Source organism: Neopsephotus bourkii, unplaced genomic scaffold (genome assembly GCF_033783945.1).
Source record: "Neopsephotus bourkii isolate Nb327-2 ecotype Australia unplaced genomic scaffold, CSIRO-AGI_Nbou_v1 NB_1814, whole genome shotgun sequence".
NCBI classification, from domain to species: domain Eukaryota; kingdom Metazoa; phylum Chordata; class Aves; order Psittaciformes; family Psittacidae; genus Neopsephotus; species Neopsephotus bourkii.
This window is the reverse complement of record NW_026902287.1, coordinates 177,681-204,233: the sequence shown is the minus strand read 5'-3', so window position 1 is coordinate 204,233 and position 26,553 is coordinate 177,681. Positions and strand designations below refer to the sequence as shown.

Below are 26,553 nucleotides of genomic sequence, written 5' to 3'. Positions count from 1 at the left end.
TTCTCGGCTGCCTGCCGTCGCGATCCCCGCAGGCTGCTTGCTTCAGCAGATGGGGAGGGGGCAGCCCGCGGGTCCCCGGGCTGCCCACCCCGCTGGAGCCGCCCTCCCAGGACCGCTTTCCTGGGAGGGGAGAGCCACCCCCCCTAGCCCGGCCCGCCCTCAGGCGCGCCCCGTAAGTACGGGTGGTGGCGGGCGGGCGGTGCAGCAGAGCGGCCGATGGGTGCCCGAGGGCTGTACGTGGGGCGCAGGGCCGCCGCCCTGCTGGCCGCTCTGCTGCTGGCGCTGCTGGCCGCGCTGCTGGCGCTCGCCGCCCTCTACGGGCGCTGCCGGCAGGAGGAGCCGCCGCCGCCGCGGCCGCCGCGCCCCTCGCCCAGCGCCCCCAGCCTCACCGCGCCGCAGGAGCCAGCTCCCGCTGCCGCGTCCGGCCGCCGCTTGCCGCGTAACCTCCTGCCGCTGCACTACGACCTGGAGCTGTGGCCGCGAGTGCGGCCGGGCCAGGCGGGACCGTTCGCTTTCAGCGGGCAGGTGAACATCACGGTGCACTGCCTGCAGGACACGGACGCGGCGGTGCTGCATAGCTCCGGCCTGCGGAGTCGCGGGGCCGCCGTCGTGCGCGGCCCCTTGTCCGAGGCAGGCGCCGTCGTGGAGGTGGCGGGGCTGCGGCTGGATGCCGCGGGCGAGGTGGCGGTGCTGGAGCTGCGCGGCCGGCTGCGGGCCGGGCGCCGTTACGTGCTGCAGCTGGGCTTCCAGGGCCGGCTGGAGGAGAACCTCGACGGGCTCTTCCTCACCCGGTACACCGACCAGGGACTGAGCAGGTAAGCTGCGGCGGCCGCTCGGGCACCCCGCGCCCCTCCGTCGACGGCACCGGCGGTGTCCCGGCTCCGCGGCAGGGCCACCCGTGGCGTGGAGGGGTAGGACTCGACCCCGGGAGCTGCTGCGTGTCCCGTGGTGCCGGGGCTGAGCGGCACTCGCTGCCTTGGGTGGCGAGAGATGGATACTTCCCACGGCGGGGCTGCCCTGTACGGGGCAGGGGCTGTGCGCAGTCCGCACCTTCTCCCCGGGTGCACATCGCAGGCTGCAAAGGTAACCTGTGAGAAATTCAGCGCTGTGCACCATGGTGGTCGCTCTCCTCTGCAGAGAGCACCAGCAAGGTTGCCCTGGCTCTCCTTCCGCAGCCGAGTTTATTCACAACACCGACTTGGAAAGACCCTTGCTGAGATGGTTTGTGGAGACCTCTTTGTTTGGAGGGGCTGGTGAGGAGCTGCTGCTCAGGAGTTAGTCTGGAGGGTTTACTGACTGAGGGCCTGTCAGCCAGAGGTCTGTCTTTGGCAGAGGAAAGAGCATCTCCACTGGAAAGCAACGTTTTCTGGATGATTTCTAGTCTTTCTTTCTGTGTCTTTGATGGGCAGCAACACCCTGTTCCTGGGAACCACAGTCCAGCTAAGAGTCTTCATCCTTGCCCCACACATGGCAGTGTAGCAGTGACAGCTCGTTGTCTCCTCTGACTGTGTCTGGGGAGCACGTTTTTATCTAAACCGCAGCATTTCAGATCTGTGTCCGCGTATGAGTTGACCACATGCAGTTTGAGAAGTATGGTAGAGTAGGATGGTGGCTGCTTTAGGCAGCCTGGACTTTGTAGGTGCTATTGTACGTGAAGTTGTTTAGCTGTCATCAACCAACCAGTCGTTTCCTTAGTGAGTGCTATTAGGATGCTTTCCTTTTCTTTTGAACTGCAGAATCAGCACTGGGGTAGTGTGAGTTTACCAAACAATCATTTAAAACATTTTCTCCCTCAGAATAATGTTTCCTTGTTAATTTTTCTTTATTGGTAATATTCTCAAGGTGAATTGCATTATAAACTTCAGGATGTGAAACTTGGCAAAGAAAAGTGAAACTTAAGATTATGATTTAAATAGTTCCAGTAGAAGACAGGGTGTTTAAAGAGGAGGCAGATAAATTGCTTATTTTAAAATTATTTCCTTTTAATAATTAAAGGTGTAGTTAGGGTGAATAGTTGAGGAACAGCAATCAGTGAATCAAAAGGAAAATGAGTTAAAATTCACATGTTCTTGGCTCCCAGCCTATCAGTGAAATAAACACTAAATAAACTATCTCAGCAGTTCATGGATTACTTTTTCAAGCAGGTAGTATTCAGTTACCAGCAAGATCCATATATATAAGTCCCTGTATGAGCCATAATAATAGGAAACCAAGAATAATAGTTTTTATTGAGGTGGATGAGGACCGTGTGTTTTTTATTCAATGAGTTGGCTTTTCATGTGCCAGCTCCTGTGTAAATCTTCACTGATAGCACTGTCTGCCACATCTGGAAGGTTTAACTTATGCAGGCATTGGGGGTTTTTTTAAGGAAAAGGATGTAAATTGGTTAGCCCAATTGAAAAATACAGTATGGTAGTAAGTATAATTAGGAAATATATTCTGGTTTTCTTCAGTTCCTATTTATTCATTCACTGACTGTTATTCAGAGGATTATTTGTGCAACTTCTGAGCTAAGGAAAATCCAGAACACGTTGTGTAACTTGTGTGCTTAAAAGAAAAATATCCAAATAAGTAAGAAAGGAAAAAGCACTTAGCTACTTAATACTGTGTCAGTGTGCTCTCTGGTGCTGTATTCATGCAATCAAGTCCTGTCTAAGAAACCGTGAATTAGACTATGATGTTTTTTTTGGTTCAGACAATGTAAAACTTGGAAGATTGGAAACAACAACAATAACAACAACAAAAGCTATTGTCTGCTGTGCTGCCACAGTAGAAAATAAGAGGGAAACACTTTTAAATCATTAAAATAATGTGTATATTTCAATTTCCAATTGTTTAGAGAATTTATGACAATTGTTCTGTTTCATTCTTAGCTCATCATGAAGCACTAATTAAATGTGAGACTGCAGTCTGGCTAAAGAGGTGTCAGTGGTGTTCAGGCACTGAAATAAATCAAAGGAAAGCCACTGGCACCAGATGTAATGTATTGTTTTGGTTACTTGTTACTGCCCACATTCCTGATATTCTTGAATAGATTTTGACTATCTTTTCTGCTTTGAAAAGTCTTTCTCTGAATCAAGAGTATGCAACAGTATCTTGTTACCTTTTCCTTTACTAAGAATGAAGTCATCACTTTACCAGCCCTTTCCTAATCCGATGGGGTCCAGTTACACAGAAGGGGTTTTGCCTTCCTGTCTTATGGAAAATGTGTTTTGAGGAACATAGTTTGTAAGCTTTAGTGAACTTTTAATGATGGAAAAAGTTGTGTTCTAATGGATTATATAGATCAGGAGCCACTTATAAACCTTCAGTGCCCTTCAGCTGTCGGTACAAAGCCAGTTACTGTCCTATGAGGAAACCAGGATCTCCAGCAGATTGTCCTGTAGCTCTTTTCAAGTGACTTGCACCTAGCACCATCAGATCTTTGGGTTATGGTTCCTATGAAGGCTTCTAACTGCAGCACCTGAGTTAAACCACCAGCTCTAACAGATAATGTGCTGTTTGTCTGTGGTCATGAATACTCCTGTATCTCCTGCATGCACTAGAAGTCTGAGTGTTTTTTGTAATTGGTGCTTGTGGAACCACTGGATGCCTTGTGTTTCAGAAGAGTTTAAGCAGAGGAGGGCAAGCTTTCAATAGACAGTTGGTCCTAAAGGGAAGCAAAGTCCCTGGAATGTTTGTTCCATCTGGCACAGGCTTTTTATCTTGGTCAGGTATCTCCATGGCTCTTGACAGACTGGCAGAGTTACCAAGTTGATAAAAAGTACTGTTTCCTGTCCTCTTTCCAAGCTGGAGCTGGAACACGCCAACAAGGTGGTGTGAGAAGGCTGCGGAGACAGATGTTTTCAGAACTGCTAACCTCACCTTTGTGGAAAACAGGATAAACCAAAGTCCAAACTTCCCTGATTTTCCAGCACGGAAGTTGTTTGTTATCAGTTTGATCATTGGTAATTGCAGATGATTTTACTGTGGTTAACAGTTTGTACTCCCCACCAGGTCAGGTCTTAGACACAAAAGAAGACTGAAAAATGGGAGCACTCTTTATGCACAGTGCACAGCCCATGCCTGCAGTGGTTGCAGGAGTGAAGGTAGAAGGAGGATGCTCCCACTTCACCAGCACTATAAACTTGAAAGCTTTGCTGTTGAAATGGGGAATCTGTACTCTACATACAGCTGGAAGAGGCCATGCCAGGATCTGGGTAGGCAGAAAGATACAGAAACCACCTTTGCCCATCTTCTCTATAGCAGCGTGTGCTCAAACATACATGATGCAGGAGGTTTGTTGTAGCATCATTCTGCATATAAATTTTGTACTGCTGCGAGTAACCTTGTATATGCTGCTCTAAGGTTAGAGTATCCATGTGGCGTGTATGGTAAAGTGCATGCTATACATCACTATTCACAGCAGTGTTTCAAAATCTTTTGAGATCCTTGCTCAGTAGCCATTCATTAGGACATACATGTCCTATGCAACGTGTATAAAATACTTGCCTGGATAGGGCTGGTGTTAGCAGGCATCCCAAAATGTAATCAAACACAGTTTTTGTGATGATTTTTATCAGCTGCTTCAGCACCAATTACTAGAATGAGGACAAAAGGAATTAGAACAGCATCAATACAGTTATTCTGCAACCTTCTTCAATCTTCTGAAACACTTCTGTTTTGTACAAATCAGTGGATAAGAACTCCAAAGGCACAGACAGAGATCAGAGCAAGTAACAGGTTTGGTGTTTTCTTGAGCTGCATATTCATGCAGCAGACTGAGTGTTGAGGAAGGAACAGGATTCTTTCCACTCACTGTGAGAATCCCTTTGAGCCACTTCAGGGTTTGTTAGAAGTTTAATGCTTCGTATTTTTAAAATGGAAGAAATCAGTTCTATGAGATATTAACACAAATACCCATTATGCGATCAGTATCACAATAACATGATTTCACTGAGAAGGCATTTTTTAGAAGAATAACCTTCTTTTTTTTTTTTTTTTTTGCATCAACATAAAGCATTTCTTCTATAATTAAGCTGCTTTTTTCATCAATTGAAACAGTGTCCAGTAGGTGTTAATGTCCTTTACAGGATGCATTCCTCATCTTCCTGTGCTTGTTTTTAGACACTAACTTAAAAACAAACAAAAAACACGTTTAGTGTAAATTGTCAGATATGTAGGCTAACAGATCCTGTTATCTGTTTCTCATTTTTTAAAAGTATTCTGGCTTCAGTTTTGTTTTACTAAGGGAAGGAGACATCATATCATACTTACAGAAGAAGAAAATTAAATACATACACGAAACTGTAGGCTTAAGAGATGACTTTATGTCTGCTTAGGCAGTGTTAGGCTTTCCTTTTGGTTAATTTATTTTGTTACAATATTTCAGTGTGGAAAAAAGTTTGCAAGTAATTCATTTCATGCTAACACCTTCACCTCAAAAAAAAACCCACAATAGTACAACTAGTCCCAACAATGACTCATTCTGGCAAATTATGTGAAATAATGTGTGTTTGAAACACCAGTGATTTGTGTAAGATGCATGAAACATTCCCATTTTTTCTTTCTATTTGGAGTCCTGCTGAAAAATAACATTTAATCCATCTTAATGTTTCTTTTTTATCATGATGCTTTTGCCCAATATATGCTATTTTGTATTCTTGAACAAGAATTTATTGGGGGCAGATTTGCACCAGTGTCTGTGCCAGTTTCTGCTGGTACAGAGCCTCCTGGGTCAGTAAACTGCACCAGTATGGGGTAATCTGCAGTTGTGGGGTTGCTCAGTGTTTCCTAGAACTAATGATTGCACAAAAGCACACTTGGCTGCACACGAAGAAAGAGCTAGGGTATTTTTAGTGTGTGATTCCCTCAGTGAAGTGACTGATTGCTTTTGCTGCTTCTGTGCAGCCCTGGCAGAAGTTTCAATCACTTTCTGTTGCTGGGGAGGGGGAAGGAGGAGAGGAGGTGATAACTGCTGTCTCAGGTGGAGCTTCAGCTGCATTCAGGAATGCAGCTGGTGGCTGGCACAGTTGACTCTGCAGGGAATCAAGAAAATCTTCCTGCCCTGACAGTGCTGCTCAGGCCATTCCTCACTTCAGAGTAGATGTTGTTGTCCCAGTAGTCACTGTGTATCAACATGTGTTCAACGTGTGTTCTTTGAATTGTCATTAAGTTGTGCTATGCTACAGTATCAGATACATCTGTTAAATGCAAAATGTACCATGTTTTGAGAATACTGTGTTTTTGCAGTTGTCTTGTTGATACTAACTCTATTCCCAAACATCAGCAATGAGGATGATGTAGTGTAGATTAGCTGCCAGTGCTTTCAGCACTGAGTTGATTAGATCAGCTTTGATCAGGGCTAGATAGCACTGCTATTAAAATAGCAATAGCCAAACATCTTGCAAAAGAAAAGGCTCCTAGGGGTTGTCCTTTGGAGCTCAGTGGAAAACACTGTTGACAATGGAAGCAGGATCTAATCTCACATAATGCATGTCTTCTGTGAAGTGGTGTGAGTATCAATGGAAAGCTAATCCATTCATTTCAGGTAACAAGAAAAGATGGAACCTTAGGTTTCAGACATGGTTCAATGCTACAGATCACGATCAGCTGCAGTCACGCTGGGCTTGTAGGGTAGATCAGACTTGTTATTCCACAGTGTAGTGCAGTTCTGACTATTACATACTGTTACTTACTGTACAGATGATGTCCTGATGGCTTCTGGCTCATTTGGGATGTCTCTGTGCTAAACCTAAGCCTTTGTGGACCTGGTGCGAATACATTGTCAAGGAACACCTCAACTGCAGCTGAAAATTACTAGCCTTGTGATAGTATTGAGGTCGTTGAAACAGGAGATTATGCCATTCTGGTACGCCCAGCTGCTGGCTACTACTTGGTGTCAGGTATGGACCTTTGAGAACCACTGCACGTGTATTTTTCCCAATTCCTAGTACAGATATCCTACTGTGAAGATCCCACCTCTTCTTTGATACTTTGGCCATGGGACACAGTCATTTATCTTTTGATTCCAGCCAGTGGAAGAGTCAGAGATCACTCAAACGGATTTGATCTGGTAGTTAGTTTATTGAGTTCTAATCAGTAAATTTAAGTATGTAAAATATTTAACACATACAGATGGACTGGTGATACTAACTACACTTAAAGTTAGTATGGGATACAGAAAATATTGCATGATCTTACTATATGTATCTTAAATGTTACATGCCTGCAGAACATGCCACTTACCAACCCACTGATGCTTGGTGTCAGGAAAGGGATCTCTCAGCCTCAGGGGTAACCTGGAAGGATATTCCTACATAAGGGGAGATCACCACTGTGCTACAGATGAAGAGCTCAATGGACCCTGTTGGCTGCCCATATTTATGATCTGAAGTGGTTGATTTGTACTTGGATTTTCTGCTGTTAATGCAGTTTTGGCTGTTCATCAGCCCAGTCTCCAGCCACACCTGTTTTTTGGATTTGGTGCCAAGTTCTCATTGATAGCCTCACACAATAGGATTTACTTTGGTTTGGCTTGATTGCTGAGCATCTGACTGGACCCAAGTTCAGTTAGTTCAAACAGGAGGACTGCATCCAGCACTGTGTGTCACAGAGCTCTGCCCTGAGTGAGGCAACGTGCCAGAGCACAAGGCAGAAAATAATCCTCCTGAATATTTTCCTGGGCTTGCCAGGGCACTGGGTCAGCATTGGTGCTGTTCTCACTGAGGTTCTTTATGTGATCTAAGTGTGCAAGTACTGGTATATGTAGTTACCTAACAGTTATTACATTTTTTTATTAAAATGCCCTATTAAAATAAGAGTACATGCATTAGAGAGAGGAGCAGGTGTACAGAGAGATCCTGATTATGAAAGTAAAGATGGGCATTGTATCATTTTTGAGCACTAGCATGTTGTGTGCAAAACTTTCATTAATTAACTCTGTCTTAATAAACAAACTAGAAGAGTTCAAATATTTAACATTTGGTATCTGGAAAAGGATGGTGAGGAAAAAAAAAAATAAAAAAATGAAATCCCTAATTAGAAAAGACTGCTTTTCTCTAGAAGCATCCAAACTGAACTGTCTGTTGGGTATGGCGATTTCATCAGGGACTTAAATAATAACCAAACCTTTTCCAAATCTGCATATCTGTGTGATTCACTTCTTGTGTTTCCTGATTTCATGTTTTTATGATGCACTGTATGATTTTTATCAGCACTAGCATGCTGGATTAATCATGCTTTTATTTTTAATACAGTATGCTGATTGCTTCCCAACTGGAACCAACGTATGCCAGGACGGTTTACCCATGTTTTGATGAACCTTCCATGAAAGCCACGTTTAATATCAGAATTGTCCATGACCCCAGCTATGTGGCTCTTTCCAACATGCCTGCTATTGGTAGGTAAAAAGCAAGTAGACATGTTTTGTTTTTTGGGGTTTTTTGTTTTTTTTTTTTTTCCCCCTAAACTACTTTTACAAGGGGCGTAGTTTGTATATATCTGTAACAGATTATATCATCTGATACAGCAGTGTTCTGTTGTACATGTGCTAACACCTTGAAAACCCACAGAAAATCTGTGCTTGTGAACTTAAAAAAATTTGGAAACAGTTATTCATAATTAATGTCTCTGATGGCAGTAATTCCATAGTTTTCCAGTTGTGATGTACTCTCCTCTGACTGCTGGAGGCTGCATAGGGTTTGATTCCTGGCATTTACTGCTTAGTCAGTGCGTCTGTCTTACTGTGTGACACGTGCTTAAAACAAAACAGCAGTCCCAGTATGCAAAGCCTATAATTGTGGTGTTAAGGGATTCATTTCATTCTAAGTAGATTTTAAGATATAATTACAACATACAAAGAATTATTTTTCCAGGTAGGGACACTTTAGCTTCCTGGGTATCTGCAAAATAAAAATAAGAAGACTTTCAGGCTCTGGAGATGCTCCTCTTATCCCTTGCTGGAATCTCATGTGGGATGCATGGGGAGTATAAAATTCCAAGCAAATTCTGTAAATTAGTGTTCTTAGAGAAATCTCATGGATCTCTTGCCACCTTTTTAATTGCTTTTTTTCTGCAGTTTAGTGCCACGAATCTCTTATTTTGCCCTAATTTTCAGTCATAGCAAGGAAGTCTTATGAGATTTGCATGGAAGCTATGTAAGTTAGGAATCACAATAGGTGGGATGTCTGTGAGAACTTTTAGAAGCATTTGCTTCCTCTGGGAATCTTGTCCATGTCCACCTTACTCAGAAGGAAAGTATCTGATAAAGTATTTCATAATTCTTGGGCACACATGACCTATATTTCAATCACAATAGCTCATATGATCTATGCAGCAGAGAGGTATGCAGCATGGGATAAATTGTCTACGGTTTGCCCACATCCTCAAACTGATGCAGTTTGATATCCTTCCAAGACTTCAGTTAAGAAGCTCAAGAGTGGATTTTTGGTCTTTGAATGGAAGATCATGACTCTGATACATGGCAGTCACAATGAGTCTGGCTGCTTGCCAGGAACATGGGAAGTTAGTGCAGAAATAAAGTATATCAAAGAAAGATATAAAAAACCCATGCAGAAAACACAAAATTCCTTGTTTATTGTGGAAGAGCAATGGTTTGAATGTGTCTTTGATGGTTTTTCTAGATGTATCAGAAATGAAGGATGAAAATGGAAGCCTGTGGACTGTTACCAAATTTAACACTTCCCTGAAAATGTCAACTTACCTGACTGCTTTTGTGATTTGTGATTTTGATTATGTCACCAGAACCGAGCGGGGAAACGAGGTAAATATAAGGCTGCATAACACAGTACAGCAGTTAACAACAGAAGCTGGCTCTGTAGTGCATCATGTGCTTTATAGACAATATAAAAGAAATTAACTGTGCTTTCCCTTCCAAGACTATTTGCTTATGTAGCAAAATTGCTAATATTTATCCTGAAGATATTTCTGCAGAAAGCTTTCCTTTAGGATAATTATTTTTTTGCCCTGTTCTGTTAGTTTCATCCAATTCCACAAGTAGGTTTGGGCTCTGTATGTTAAAACTTCAGGAGCATGTATTCTGCAGAAAGTACTGGTCATAATTCAGGGTCTGCGTATCTTCTTAGTTGTCTTAGTTGTAAAAAGTTATCTGAAGTTCAATGCCTTGTTCTTCAAGGCCCTTTGAGGAGCAGTCTGATGACATCATTAGGAGCAATACTGTGCTCCAGGCATTTTGTATGTAGTATATTAACATTTTATTCTCCAGTGGACACTTTCTTAGACTCCAAAACTGACTGTTTTGTGTTTGAAGCTTCTTAATCAGTGAGTATTCAGTTTTGCTCTTACACTACAATGGCCAAAGCTTCTTGAGGAAAGCTGTAAAAAAATATACTCCATTGGCGCCAGGTATTCCACTTTCCTTCTTTTGCTGAAAGTCAATAGGGAAAGGATGTATCAAGTTGTTCCAAAATAAGAATAAAGCTATTAAGGCTAGCATATACTTGCTGTCGTTAATAAATGAGAGCACAGTGTTAATTTCATGGTTAGTTCACTGTCATCCTACTGACTAATGGTGGGACAGGGTGAGAGGGCAGTGTGAAGGTGACCATAGCACATTATTGTCTCCTCTTTAAAGTGAAGTTTTGGCTTGGTATGTCATACCTGCTTTCCCATGTATAGAACGCGCTGGAAGCCTAGGTTCTCAGTGGTGCCTTTTTCTTGGGCTGATCTATAGTGACAGGAGTTAGCAAATCAAAGCATTCAAGCAAGTGTTTCTCAGATGGAAAACTGAACTCTATTCCTTTTGTGAGATAAAGGGGAGAGGGCATTTTGCTCCTTGGTTTCAGACAGAGATGGTCAGTTTGTGCCTCCGCAGTACTTGTGTGAGCATGTTTATGCTCTCACAGTATGCTAGAGATTGGAAGGGACCTCAAAAGATCATCTAGTCCAATCACCCTCTCTGTTTTGTCATTTCTGGTAAGTAATTCATAAGCTGAAACACCAGTATTATAACTCAAAACTCACAGTAGGATTAGGATATTTAGTTGTCCATTGTGTTTAGGTTTTGCTAGGATTAGGATATTTAGCTGTCTACTGTGTTTAGGTTTTGCAAAATGAAGTGACCTGGTCTTTGAATCTCCTCTGAAGCCTTGGCTGAAAAGAGAGGCTCACAGATGGAGGATACTCTACTGACTGAAAATGCTCTATTTTTCCCTTGTAAATCAAGTCCTGATGCTTTCCAACTGTGCTGTTAGGGCCTGGCTGTGCAGCTTCTTGTGAGACCATGTATTGCATTTAGATGCAAGAAATGCAGGGGTGCTTGAGCTGCTAGGCACCTAGGGGATCTCACATCCCGAAATACATAATGGAGAGAGACATAAACCTTTTCTCAGTTTACTCCATTACTGTGGGCAAGCAGCTGCCCTTTTCAGTACCATGGCAAAGCAAGTGAGGATGAGAGGGGAAAGCTTTGGTTGCTGCTGCTGGCTTCATTACTCAGAGGTACAGATGTCATCTGCTCACATGCTGTCTGCTCTCTCCATCAGCAATGGGAGGCCAGTGGTCTGTCGCAGTCTGTGCAAGTTTGCGAAATGTGTATGCTTGGACTGCAGATGCTGTCTGAACATCCATTTCTCTCTGAAGGGAATGAGTGGGAAAGTTTGTCACCCCGACTCACTGGATGGAAATCACTGCCTTAATATATGTGATTCTAAATAGTTTTACAGCATTTCCCATTTAATAAAAGAAAAACTAGAAGTCCATTTATTGCAGCAGCTTATAGTTGGATTCAGATCTTGGCCCTTTTGAAGTACTGGAAATCTCCTAGATTTTAGCAGGATTAGGCTCTGTGCCCCATTTTGTTAGGTCTAGCAAAACTTGAGTTGGGATCTTTTTCATGAAAAACTTCATTGTATGGTCTGTTGTGGGCAGACAGCATTTTCAAACAATGATTCATGGAAGAGAAGAAAATTAAAACATGAGGGATGTCTAAAATAATGCTTCCTTGTTGTATTACAGATACGTATTTGGGCTCGGAAAGAGGCAGTTAAAAATGGGTATGTTGACTATGCTTTAAATATCACAGGCCCAATATTTTCATTTCTGGAAGACTTACTTAACGTCAGCTATCCTCTGCCAAAGACAGGTGAGATTACTTATTTTCTTAAATGGATCAGAAATGCCTGCTGGTGGTGTATAGTTCACAGAGGCAATGCGTTCTTTTGCAGTATTCTCTTTCTATGGCTCACCACATTCATGGAAAAAAAAAACCCTAAGCTCTCCCACTGAATTCTCCTTTCCATACCATGGCTCTTATTTACTCCTAAATCAGAACTCTTACCTTCATATCACACTCATTCTTTTAAACCATCATTTCCTAGTAGAGGGGCTGATGGACTACAAAGTGGATAGAAAAGAGTTGTTCAGTTACATGACCATTTCTGGGATGTGTAGACCATACCAGGCAAATGTGGTAGTCCTTATGTCCTCCTACAAAATCTGTGCTTGCTGTAACCCATGTCTCCCCAAAGCATTCCTTGCTTTCTTCAGTATGTTCTTGTCTTACCTGTGAATAGGCTGTATGTTCCTGCACATTCCTCCTCAGAAAAACCACTCCAGCAGCAAAATATGTGTTTCTATTTAAAATGGTCATCAGGTATGTCAAATCAAGCTTCAGTCTAGAAAAAAGGGTGCCATCACGTGCTTTATGTAGTTCCACTGCATAGTTCGTCTTCTACTTGTACTTGGATTTGCAAGGGCTTCAGCATGAATGTTATGGGGAAGCATGCTCCTTTATACAAATTTGTAGAATATTGAGAGCACAGAGGCAGTTCTTATTTAAAATGAGGTTTGGACCTGCCCATGATCTTAGCAGATAGAAGGACTTTGGGGGAAGGATTTCCCTCCTTTCATTTTTGCTGGTTTGTCAGACCTGCATCTTGGCACTTGAAATAAAATAAATTTTCATCTGTGTAAATATAATAACTCCCAGTGTGTATAGAGTATATATGTATATGTATATAGTAACTTGCATAATTGCTCACTACACTTCTTATGGAAAATGTAATATATGCAGTCATCACTTTAAATGTTATTATCTCAGAAATCATGGAAGCTGTTCAAGGGCTGTAGACAATTTTGCTCCATGCTTGTGTTCCTCTCTGTAGCAGCAGTGTCAATACATTAATTAATTAGTATAAAAGTCTTACAAAATTGAAGTAGAAGAAATTATTGCAGGGTTCTTGTAAGTTAAGATTTCACTTTCTCAGACTGCTGTAAAACCATTGCAGTCCCACTGTAATGTCATGCAATACAAACTGAATTTCCTACAGACTTTCTTTGAAGCTCTGCTTAAACATCCATAGGATTAGATCAACCAAAATAGTTTCCAAAACTCAAAATATGAAATTAAGAATTATTTAAGGGTTTGTTTTCTTCTGATTTTAATGCAGTTATATGTGAGCTCTCTTCCCCTGAGCTGGCTAGATGGGGGCTGCCCCACTGAAAAGGGAATACATTTTTAGGTAAGACTGAGGCAATAAGCCCCACTGAGATGCAGTCTAGCTTTGCTTGCATTTAGCACCCCCCTTACATTAGTTGCCTAGCTTTTGGACTGGAACTGGCTCATGGTCAGCTTCTTGGAGCACAAGCTTGTGTCTGCTTCCAAAATGCTCTTCCAAAATCCATGTTTCCCAAATTTTGCTCTTTGCGGCTGAGTTTGAACAGTGTATCTTTCTTTGAGATCCTTGATGTTTCACCCAGCCCTGACATTTGAACTGTAGAACTGTTCTCTGTGCGTTAAGTCAGAAGGGGACTACAGAAGTAACAGCCATACTGTGGAAACAAAGAGAGGATGTTTCTAAGGCACCTTTCAAAAAAGAGTGGAAAGGATCCCTCTGCTGACAGAGCCAAAAGAGCAAGATTGATTTATTTATTTTTATCAGCTCCTGGGAAAGAATGTTAGAATCATAGAACAGTTAGGGTTGGAAAGGACCTTAAGATCATCCAGTTCCAACCCCCTGCCATGAGCAGGGACACCTCCCACTACACCATATCACCCAAGGCTCTGTCCAACCTGGCCTTGAACACTGCCAGGGATGGAGCATTCACAACCTCCCTGGGCAACCCATTCCAGTGCCTCACCACCCTCACAGTAAAGAACTTCTTCCTTATATCTAACCTGAACTTCCACTGTTTAAGTTTTAACCCATTACCCCTTGTCCTATCACTACAGTCCCTAATGAAGAGTCCCTCCCCAGCATCCGTATAGCCCGCCTTCAGATACTGGTAGGCTGCTATGAGGTCTCCAAGCAGCCTTCTCTTCTCCAGGATGACCAACCCCAACTTCCTCAGCCTGTCTTCATACGGGAGGTGCTCCAGTCCCCTGATCATCCTTGTGGGCCTCCTCTGGACTTGTTCCAACAGTTCCATGTCCTTTTTATGTTGAGGATACCAGAACTACACACAATACTCGAGGTGAGGTCTCACGAGAGCAGAGTAGAGGGGCAGGATCGTGTCCTTCCACTTGCTGGTCATGCTCCTTTTGATGCAGCCCAGGATACGGTTGGCTTTCTGGGCTGCAAGCGCACACTGAAGCCAGCTCATGCTCAGTTTCTCATCAACAGCCCCAAGTCCATCTCTGCAGGGCTGCTCTGGATCTCTTCTCTGCCCAACCTGTAGCTGTGCCTGGGTGTAGGACCTTGCACTTGGCCTGGTTAAACTTCATGAGGTTGGCATCAGCCCACCTCACAAGCGTGTCAAGGTCCCTCTGGATGGCATTCCTTCCCTCCAGCGTATCAGCCAAACCACACAGCTTGGTGTCAACACTGATCCCTGGGGGACACCACTCCTTGCTGGTCTTCAGCTGGATACTGAGCCATTGACCACAACTCTTTGCATGCGGCCATCCAGCCAGTTCTTTATCCACCAAGTGTTCCACCCATCAAACTGATGTCTCTCCAATTTAGAGACAAGTATGTCATACGGGACAGTGTCGAGTGCTTTGCACAAATCCAGGTAGATGACACCAACGATGACATCAACTGCTCTACCCCTGTCCATCAGTTCTGTAGCCCCATCACAGAAGGCCACCAAATTGGTCGGGCAGGATTTCCCCTTAGTGAAGCCATGCTGGCTGTCACCAAGCACCTTGTTGTTTTTCATGTGCCTCAGCATGCCTTCCAGGAGAATCTGCTCCAAGATTTTGCCAGGCACAGAGGTGAGACTGACTGGTCTGTAATTCCCCGGGTCATCCATTTTCCCCTTCTTGAAAATGGGGGTTATATTTCCCTTTTTCCAGTCATCAGGAGCTTCACCTAACTGCTACGATTTTTCAAATATGATGGCTTAGCAATTTCATTTGCCAGCTTCTTCAGGACCCGTGCATGGATTTCATCAGGTCCCAAGGACCTGTGCATGTCCAGGTTCTTAAGATGGTCTTGAACCAGATCCTCCCCTACAGTGGGCCCAAGGTCTTCATTCTCACAGTCCCTGAGCCTGCCTTCCGAGACTTGGGTGGTGCGGTCAGAACATTTGCCAGTGAAGACCAAGGCAAAGAAGTCATTAAGAACTTCAGCCTTCTCCAAATCCAGGGTAGCCAGTTCTCCTGATAGCTTCTGGAGAGGGCCCATGTTGTCCCTAGTCTGTCTTTAAAAAAAAGAGGCGAGTACGATCTTTCCCAAACACACGAGAAACTTAAACAGAAAAAGATTTCTGACAGACAGGAGTGAATATGTTCTCTCCTAGCATTGGCAGAATACAGCCTTCATTTTTGTTCAGAACATTTGTATGTACACGACACAGTACAGATCTGGGCTTGATGGGAATTTATTATATGGCTTTGTGAAGGAGCAGCCATCATAGACTGACATATATGACAAGAAGAAATTTCACAGACCACTTGCACTAGCATTGCCATAATACCACAAAGAACCACTAAGATGTAGTATTCTATAATTGCAGGCTGGACCAGAGTGAGCATTAAAATCATGTGAGCATTTTACTTCTGAAAATTTTAAAGGTACATTTTTTTTTTTCTCTGTTTGAATCAATTTAGATCTGGTTGCACTGCCTGATTTTGGAGCAGGTGCTATGGAAAACTGGGGGCTAATGACTTTTCAAGAATCATCATTGATGTACCAACCAAGTGATAAATTCACAAGCAGAAAGGCAATGATTGCCATAATTGTGTCACATGAGCTAGGACACCAGGCATGTGGTAAAATATTCTGTACATTTATTTGTCTCTGATGTTGTTTCCTTCTGGTTGATGATGCTGTGGTCACTGATTATTAGAAGAGAAATAGTGACTTGACAATAGGGGGGTGTGAGCACTGGAGTACTGAGAGACCATTTGAATACATGTTCTGCTGATAAATCAATATTGAAAGCAGGTTCTGTCATATTGCAGACTGCATACTGACTGTGCAGGACTCATTGATACCAAACTGTTAACGGACTACTTATTTTTTATCTTACACAGTACTATTGTAGAAAATACTATAGGGATGTAGGGGGGATAAATATATTATAATATTATATATATATATATATATATATAAAATATACTTAGTAAGTACTTCAGTGGGAGAATTAATGGGGTTCATAAGTATTCTTTTGTAGTGGCAGTGCATGTCTGAATTCAAAAGGTATTTGTTTTTCTGTAAGAAACACCCTGTGATATGGTAGAAGAAAATTAACATTCTACACTGTACCTTTTTCCAGTTTTCATAGAGATTTTCCAAATTTTTCTTACTGGGTTTGGAATGATAATGCAATTTCACTTATTTATTGACTATGCTAATTTACTGCTGTTTGCCAGAGCAACAACTGTTTGCACTTAGTCAACAAAGTTAGTGAAAGAGTTTAACTTCTCTAATGCACTTGTATGCCTTTTTGACAAGGTCTGTAACTTTTCAGTCCTTTGGATGACCAAAGTGTTATTATTGCAAGCAAATGAAACAAATGTCAGGACTTGATTAAACACTATTTTAAAACAAAATTGTAGTTCAGGTTTTCAAGAATTAACAAATAAAATACAAATCCAAGGGCAATCAGGTTTTTGTTAAATCTGAACTGCCAAATATGAATACATAGCAGCTGTAGTGGAAGTCTTATTGCTTGCCAGGATAGGGATTTGCTGATTTTGGAAATGGTTGTTTCCCCAGTTATGTTTATCGTTCCCTTGACAATTTTCTTTTGTTAAGAGCATGGAAAAATGTTTTTAATATTGCTTGAAGAAAGCCCTACTTTTAACCATAGCCTGATAATGATCTTTTAGATATTTACATTTTATTGGGAAGTATTTAAAATTAAATAGAGTAAAAGAATGACATTGATACTCATGGAATGAAATTAAAAAATAACTGCCCAGAACATCTGTCTTTTTCTAAGGTGCGTCTTTTTCTAAGTTGCATCTTTTTCTACTCAATTTTCAATGTCGGAAGGAATATCCAACATTTTATTGTACATTAAATAAAATTACTTCGGCATAGGTATGTGTGTTTAACCTGCAAAAATTAAAATAGCAGTCCAAAGAGTTGTGGAGACATTTTTTTCTTTCTGTTTAAGTGGTTTGGAAATCTGGTTACAATGAAGTGGTGGAATGACCTGTGGCTTAATGAGGGACTGGCGTCTTACTTTGAGTACCTGGGAGCTATCTTTGTTGAACCCAAGCTTTCGCTGGTAAGTACTAATGCTCACTGAGGTAAACGAAAGTAGCAAAGTTGAGCATGTACAAAGAAAAGGAAGGTGCAGGAGATGGGATTTAATTAAACAGTTGTATTAGCAATTTAACTCCCCTGGGAAGGACCAGGTCTTGATTGTTCGCTGGAGGGTCTCCATCTGCTGTGATCCCATTGGGCTCTTCTGCAGCTTGGCACAGAGGATAGCTAGACAGCTGTGATTCTGCAGTGACAAGGAACTGGAGTTTTGTCCTAGGTCTGTCATGTAGCAAATCCAGCTTTCACTCCTGGGTCCTGTAGCTGATGGTTTGCCTCCCTGCCTGTCCAAGCTCTTTTCCAAGCATCCAATACAGGTTGTCACTTTCCAGTATTTGTTCACTTATTGCTTAATACAGTTGATTTATTTTTAACCTGAGGATCACACCATAATTGTCTTTGTCAGGCTCCATCTTCTCAGATGTAAAATCTTCCCTGATTACTAATGTTGTATGTGGATTGGGTATGAGGTCCCTTTTACTTCATGGGAAATTAAGGGAAGGAGGAAGAAGGATTGGTCATTGTTTATTGATAACTATTTTTACTAGTGCTAATCCCATAATCTGTATTCTCTCCTGAGAATAAATATGTTCTGTTCAGCTCTCTTGGATTTGTCTTTTTTTGCAGGATAAAATCTTTTATGATCATGTTGTACAACCTGTCTTAAGGGAAGACAATGAAAGAGGAGTCCGATCACTGTCAGAGACTGAAGAAAAGATCAAAGGATCATTTTCCTTAATATCTCTGTTTGACAGCATCACCTACAGCAAGGTTAAAAGATACAAAATTCTTCCCATTTCTTGTATATTCTAAACTAACAGTACGAAGTAGGTTAGAGCTGAACCTTTGAATTACAGTGCTTTTTGTAGGTTGTTTTGGCATTCAAAATTGTTTCTGCTTCACACAAAAATTTATTGGATGTTGCAGATGTCTTTGTCTGTGAAAGAAATGGTGAAAATTTTAACCTCCATGAAATATGAAGCATAGGAGTAGCCTGAGTAATTTCTCTGGAATATACTTAAAAAAAAATATTGCAATAATAATCACAATAATAACTCATGTTTTCTCATATCTTTTTGTTTGTACTCCAGGGGGCTTCTATTACCTGGATGCTTTCTGGTTTTCTGTCTGAGAAGTTGTTTATCAGAGCACTGACTGTAAGTTAGAAAAGCTAACGTCTTCATACTGATTTATAAGCCTGAAAAATTACAACTGTACAAATACCTGTTTGTCTTGTTGATGTTTTTCATTGAACCCTTGTGAATTCTGATATTTCTGTTTGTTTCCATACAGTCGTATCTGAAAGAATTTTCTTTCTCAAATGCTAACCAAGATGATCTCTGGACCCACATACAGATGGTACTAACTTTTTCTCTAGTATTCTTGCTCTGGTATTTGGTAAAGTCCAGATTTAGGCCATATACTATTTGTAGAAGACTGCACTGGATTTTGGGTATCCCTAGTTCAGTCTGTTGCATAACATTTGCTTTGCTGTCTCTTTTGGCTAATGTCTTCAAAAGTGTTTATTTGGCTGTTTACTGCACCTGAGACCAGTGGAGCTAAGTACAGGAGTAGAGAGATGAGATGGGAATTCAGGGCCAGGTGGAGTTTTGGGTTTCATGGAGATTGCGTAAACCTACATGAAATTGCATAGCCTATTCTTCTGGTGTCTAGGCTTTGCCAGATCAGAGTGTGTGATGCTCTAGGCTTGATGATTAAGATGCTGATAAGTCAGAGATCCAGCAAAGTCTATACCCAGGGTAGCAGTTCAACATTTTCACCCTTTGCTGGTTTTGGCAGAAATCTGAATCGGAAAACAGGTGCAAAGAATAGGTTTATTTATTGAAATCCCAGTTTCCTGATCCTCTAAACAAGGCTTCCATTGTGTCGCAGGCTCATTCTCAGGTTAAGAACTAGGGTGCCACAATTTCAGGTATGCAAGGCTGTCACATCTTTTAAACTAACAGAGCCTGTACCAATTCACACTAGTTGGGACTACAGCTTAGTGGATTTTTCAGTTTGCCTTTACTGTTAATTTTGTTCATTAGGTAGTCACTTAAATATTTCTGTTACGGCAGCTTTATTTGAATGAAATAAAAAAAGTCAGGTCTGTCATAGCCATTGAGGTGTGTAAATATACTAACACTAAGAAGAGAAAAGTTAACAGTCAGAATGCAGGTTAGCAATAAGAATGAGAAATATCATCTCAGTATTTAATAATTCTTAAAAAGGCTTACTCTGTCTTTGTTATAATGTCAATAATGTCATTTGGACTTTGGTACTCTGGTTTGTTTTTTTTTTGCATGAATCAAAGGTCAGTAAAGTGCTAAGCAATTGTATTTTCTCTAATATTTTAGAACAACCCCTAGAGTGTTGCTGAAGCAGTATCAGTAACTACCTTTTTATCGTAACTGTTTATAATTCTTGTTTCTCTTGCAGGTCATAGATGCACAGAATGAAGTTCAGTTGCCAGCATCTGTAAAACAAATAATGGATTCCTGGACATGCCAAAATGGGTTTCCAGTTTTAACATTAAATCTAACCACTGGCACAATCAGTCAGGAACAATTTCTTAATAAAAAGAATGAAAACAGCACTGATTCTTACAAGTATGTTTAGTTTGTGTTTTTATTGTATGTTTATACCCTATTTTTTCAGGAAACTCTTCAGTTAGGACATTATGTTTTGACTATCTGTTTTTTTAACTTTATGTTTTTTTCTTGTCACAAGCAACTAAGTGAAATCTGTTGGAGACTGGAGGTTGCAGTAGTTCTGCAAGCCGCTTGCTTTGCCAAAAGGTTGCTTTCCTCTGGAGCAGTGACATTTCCAGCCACATAATGGTTTTGTAAGGGCAGACACAGGGCAGGAATAGGTTGCAGAGCAGGAGTTTTGCCTGGCGTTTTCTTCTTTCCTCCTCCCTCAGTTGTGCAGACTGGGGACCTCGATGAACCATGCTGTAGCTTCTTTACAGCACACGTATTCCCAATCTCTTCGGCTTGGCAAAGATAAAGGGGTTTAATTTAAGCACTTTCTAGGAAAGTGCCTGGTACCTGACCTGACTGTATCACAGAGGTACAGTGGTGTGCAAATATGGGCAGTATTCTAGATGCTCAAACTGTTTGATGATCCTAATTACTGATTCAGCGTAGGTACCACCATCTGATGAGGTTTTGTGTGTCAGAGGAGAGAAGGTAGATGGAGATTCTTGTAAGGAGGAACTCATTTGCAATCTAGTTTAGCATAAGCTGAGAGTGGGGTATTTTTAAGCTTAAGAATTAATTGTATATATATATTTTATTTTTTTTAATTTAAGTAACACATGGATAATTCCTATTTCTTGGATGAGAAATGGATCATCACAGCCCTTAATGTGGTTAGATAAAAGCAGCAGTAAGTAATGTATTTGTTTATGCATGCTAAAACCAAACTAGTAAAAACACAGCTAACTCTTCTCTACATAGGATGCATTCCAATTGAATAAGAAGATAAAACACGTTTCACTTGTATTTGAAAGCCATGTAGCAAACTTATCAGACGCTATTCAGTCAAGGAACTTGCATTCAAGTTTTTAGATTAAAAATATTTTTTTTTGACTTTTTGATGAAGAAATAAACCAGATTTTTATTTACAAACATAGAAATGTTAAGGGTAATTTTAAATTCAGTTACTATTTTGAGAAATCCAGTGAGTTCTCTTCTGGTGGAGAAGTGTTATGTTGTCATTAAGAAGTGCTCATCACAGTACTTTTGGAAAAAGCAAATGAGGAATTTAATACAAAGTGCTAACTTGAATTTAGGAATAATTGCTACAGTGGCATAACAATACATAAAGAAGAAACATCTCAAAAGTGATTTTGCATGTGTTTTGTTGCTGTAAATAGCTCTGCAGGAGCTAATGAATTATACTTCTAAACATGTTCAACTCAACGCTCCAAGCAGTGCCAAGTGTGTTCATTCAGTGCTGCACTGTATGGTGTTAAAAGCCTGTCCTGCTGGTTGAGGGATCCTCAGGCAATGTCTGTATTTGTCACTTCTGCCCATGTAATAGTGTTGGTCACTGTCCCTGAGACATCCATGCAGCAATAAAAGGCACATTAGAACGATGGTTTTGATATGGTAGAACATATTTCACTCAGCCTTGGTAGTGGAGGAGCATAGTTTTGCTGTCTTAGCTGGATCTGAAAGTGCTCTTGATGATTAGCACAGCTTTGTACCAATATGCTATTATAGAGGAAGTACTGCTAGCGCTATATTATAGCTGGTTTTAAATGGTTAAGCTGCTGTCATGTGCCACTTTTCCATCTCATTTAACTTGTGAAGGGAATTTAGCAGTGCACAGAAAATAAAATGAAACACTTTAATGTCACTTTACAGAAGCGTTTCCTGAAATGCAAGTATCAGAATCAGAATATGACTGGGTCCTGCTGAATGTAAATTTAAATGGATACTACAGAGTAAACTATGATCAGTTAAACTTAAAAAGATTAGCACGCTTGCTTGAAAATGATCCAAAGGTAAGATCACATTTCTCTTCTCAGGCTTATAAACAGACTCTTTCCATGTATTTCTTCTTGCAGTTCTTACTAGTAATCACACTGATGAAAACCTGGAGTAGTGAGAAACTTGTGTATCAAGTAAGAAGAAATGATCCACTGTTGCACCACTAAAGTCACTGGCAGCCTTTCACACTGGGAGAGGAACAGGCCCAAGTAATTTCACATATGCATGAACAATAATGACGTGACGTGGCATTCTGTCTTCAAAGTTGTCTTAACAGCTAATGGTTCTTTTAGTATCTTAAATTTGGCTCAAGAGTTATTGGTATGCATGTGTGATTGAGCTTTATCTGCTGTTAGGCAACCATGGAGAAGGAAAGCTGCAGGAAAGCTTTTTATTTCCACATTTCCACAAATCACAGTATTTCTGCCAGTGTAATTTCAGGAAAAAAAGTCACCTGACTTGGGTAGTTTCTGTTGTTTTTTTATGTTGGTTTTAGTTTGTTTGGTTTCGTTGCTTTTGGTTTGGGTATTTTTTATATTTTTTTTTCTCAGAAGTCCTAATCAGTTCTACTTGTGCTCTTTCAGTCCTCTATAGACACTACAGATACCTCTGACTTGCCACAGTTTGGGCTGAAGTTGAGAGTGGTACAGAACAGCCTATACCTGTGGCTGTATATGGGGTTGGATGGTTTTTAATGTTGCCTCACCCAGGAGTGAGCCAGAGGTTCCAGTAGTAATGTCAACTCATTGGATTTGTTAAGAACAGTGAGAAAGTTTAAGCTTTCAGGAAAGAAACAAGGGTGATAGGAACATGGAGTGGGATTAAAACTTTTTATGGCACACTGATTTTCTTTCTTCTAGGCTATTTACTTCCACAGCAGATCTAAGGCAGTAGGAAATTAGGTGTGTGCTCACTTGGTTGGCACCGGTCAGTGGTAAGGTTCTCTTGAGCAGCGGTCAAGCTGTAGGGCATGGAAGCAGGGAGGAGATGAGGAGGGACCAGCAGTCCTAACGAGCACAAATTGTAGGCAGGGGTTTGGCCATAGCTCTGCCTCAGTCATTTAATTCATGATAGTGCCAGACACTTTGCTCTGGACTAATTAGAGTATGCACTCTGAAGCACCAGAAGTTAAAAATGTATTAAAATGATAGAACTAGGATGTTTTTAGGAAATGTAGCGTTTCCATATTTTAATTTTAATTTCAGCACGGAAGTAAGAGGGGCCTTGAAATTACATGCTTAATGTACTGTAGCTGTATATTATGTAGCTATATATTTATATATACAAACATCCCTAAAAACACATATGTAATTTCAGCTTAAAGTGCAGGATCTGTTTTATGATTTTTTGTAGAAGATTTTGGCTTAGAAAAAGTGTCTTATCCTTCTGAAACACAGTAAAGCTTTTTAAACTCTTAATGACATGTTTTAGATCTGCTAATACCACCATAAATACTCTCTGCAGGCTATTCCTGCTGTCAGCAGGTTCCAGCTGATAGATGATGTTTTTGCACTGACACAGTAAGTATGTTTCAAGTATGTCATAGAAAATGATTTAACTACATGATTGCATTCAACACTGCTACTTCTGCTTTGTTCATTCCTGCCCATATGTGCCTCATAAGAACAATAGCTGTTTTGACAAAACACTGTGGGAGTTAAGCATTTAATCCATTCTTCTGTCAGTGCTGAGTGATTTATTTCAGAATTTCTTCTAAGTTTTGTTCCAACTCTTAGAAAATATTTTAAGTAATGGCACTGTCATGAGTTTTTTAAGGACTAACCTCTATTTGTTGTAACAGAAGAAAGATTCTGAATGAAATTATGAATTTCCCATAATTTACTCTCAGCTATCTCAGCTATGATGTCCTGTATCACTGTTAATAAGTCTTCAATTTCCCCAGCTGATGGATGACTCTCTTGTTCATGTCATGATGCTAGAGAGGTCAGCAGTACTGTAGGGAGCTGAAGAAGCAACATATGCCGGTGCCTTAAACATACCAGAGGCCACAAAGGCATCAGACACATATGATGTGTGAGCTAAGGGAATAGGTGGCCAAAGCATATTGCACCACCTCAGAGCCTGTGGAGGTAGCCCTGGGAGGAGAAAGTAAAAATTCCCATTTCTTCTTCTCATACAAATGCCCTTTTTCATAAGAGAGCTCGAAGTTAGTATTTAATAAGGAACGTAACTGTAGAACTGTGCTTCTGTGGAAATACATTAGAAATGTTTCTGTCCTGGAGGAGAGGGCTTGAATTGGAATTTAATTGGGAAAAAAAAAATACTGTGCTTATTCCATACTGAGGCACAGAAATGCCACGCTGAAGTTGTCCATTCCACAAATAATGTGCATGTGAATGAAATTGGTTTTTACAATAATTTATATTCTACAAAAGAACCTGTAATGAAAATACACTGTTTAAGCCATAAAAATATAAACGTATTAAAACTCATACCAGTGCTCTTTTACTTCATTTTGTTCTAGTGAGACTGATGTGTGCTGTAAATGTGCTTGTGCTATAAATGTGCTTATACTCTGTCCTGAAGGAACAAGCAGAATAGTTTGCATGCTGCCATGCTTACTGCCATGATTGTCCTATTACTTTGAGAGTGGCACTGTAATAAACGTGAGAGCTCTATTTTTCCAACATTTTTTCTAGGTCACTTTCCATGCAGTTTTCTGATGTTTTATTGTCAGTTTAATAAATAAACAGATATTCATGGTAGGTGATTAATGTGGTTAAATATACTCAAGTATGAGGTTTTTTATTTTCAAATAGGTTTGGATATATTCAGATTGAAACAGCACTTGAACTAACAAAGTACCTTGCCAGAGAAGATGAACTCTTCATATGGAATATGGTTTTGTTAAACCTAGTACCTGAGAATTTGGAAAGTACTCTGAAAAACTATGAAGTATATCCACTTTTAAAGGTATCAACTTTTTTGTTATTTAGAAAAGATACCAGACCTTTTAAATAAATTGACTAAAATGAATCCTTTTTAAATTCTCAAGAAAGTAATGATTACTATGATGGGTGATAGTTCTTGTTGCTCCCTTTGCATGATTTGTCTTTTTTTTTTCTTTTTTTAATAGAAGAAGGTACTTATTTGTATATATTAGTCAATGATAAAAATATCATTAAACTTCAAGCAATTTTTATTATAAAGCAGAGATACATAAAATTCTTTTTATTAACCTTGATCCTGGGTTTTTGAAAAACTGAGGATCTGAAACATACACCTATCAGTCAGTAATAAATAGTCAGTGGTAAGTAACAGGAGTAACACCGTTATGTATAAAGGGCATATAGTATGTATGTGCTGTGTGGTATGTACTGCCTTCCAGTTTGTCTTCATAGAGAGGAAAAAAGGATTGGGTTTGGATACTAAATGAGAGGATTCTTTCACATATTTGAGCTACCTGAGATGATACTGTCTTACTTATTTCCTTCACTTCTACTTGAAGATTTCACTTCTGCTTAAAGTACAACCCCACAGTAGTAGTTCTCTTAAATTCTAAAGTAAAGGCATGTTTAAAATATGTGAGAAGTATTTTCTATCATATTTTTTAAAGTATTGACATGTTCTTTTTCTGTTTTTTTTTTGTTTGTTTGTTTGTTTGTTTTCTGGGAATGAGCATTTATTTTCTTTCATAGCAAGTTTAAAGGTCCTAGTGATGTGAAATGGTAACTTCCGAGTTTGAACGGATGTGCAGGTGTATTGAATTTTAGACCCAATTGATATAGTTTATTTTAATGTGGTGTTTTGTTAAGAAATTAATAGTGGTAAATATTTAAGATAAATCTGAGAAAATAAGGAAAAATACAGTAAAATAAAAACTTGCATCTAAATTAAAGTAATTTTTCTTTCCCTTCTTTTAAAAGAAATACCTTTTAAAGAGAATGTTGCCAATATACCATTATTATGCAGGTTTTATTCGTGAAAATGTTGATGCTTTGGAAGATGACTATTTTGCTCAGTAAGTATTCTTATTTTCTCAAAAAGTTTTTCTGATGTGAATGGATCTGACACACTGTAGTTTGCCTCTAAATTTCTATACAGGATACAGGAAAAATGGTCAAACTGATTTGAATGTAACTGAATTTTTATTTTTATTGTCCTGTAGGAATGTGTTACTTACGATGCTCTATTTAGTAAGCATAAAAGATGATGGTTTAATGATCTAAGTGGTAATAGCTTTTGTTGATAATAGGCTCAACAGGCTGCTGCTAGTTGGTGAAAACCTGACAGCAGTGAACTTTAGATGTGATTTATGGATCAATCACCAGAACTTTAATATGCTTCATTTTGCAAGGCCACTGCAGCCACAGTCTTGAATGTAAGAGTGATTTGGACTAGGTGCAATTGGTTTCTTA

General features: G+C 40.4%; 1 protein-coding gene across 1 annotated transcript in view; it reads left to right on the top strand.

Annotated features, from left to right (window-relative positions):
• Nucleotides 1–216: 216 nt before the first annotated feature.
• LVRN (laeverin) overlaps nt 217–26,553 on the top strand; it is a 34,669-nt gene continuing 8,332 nt past the window's right edge. The window contains exons 1-15 of the mRNA XM_061342683.1: nt 217–815; nt 8,238–8,380; nt 9,624–9,763; nt 11,977–12,103; nt 16,013–16,167; nt 17,527–17,640; nt 18,303–18,446; nt 18,767–18,832; nt 18,969–19,034; nt 20,115–20,284; nt 20,989–21,065; nt 22,049–22,188; nt 23,639–23,694; nt 24,955–25,108; nt 26,062–26,156. Of these exons, the coding sequence (XP_061198667.1) occupies nt 217–815; nt 8,238–8,380; nt 9,624–9,763; nt 11,977–12,103; nt 16,013–16,167; nt 17,527–17,640; nt 18,303–18,446; nt 18,767–18,832; nt 18,969–19,034; nt 20,115–20,284; nt 20,989–21,065; nt 22,049–22,188; nt 23,639–23,694; nt 24,955–25,108; nt 26,062–26,156 (2,246 nt within the window). The remainder of the gene's footprint in view (nt 816–8,237; nt 8,381–9,623; nt 9,764–11,976; nt 12,104–16,012; nt 16,168–17,526; nt 17,641–18,302; nt 18,447–18,766; nt 18,833–18,968; nt 19,035–20,114; nt 20,285–20,988; nt 21,066–22,048; nt 22,189–23,638; nt 23,695–24,954; nt 25,109–26,061; nt 26,157–26,553) is intronic.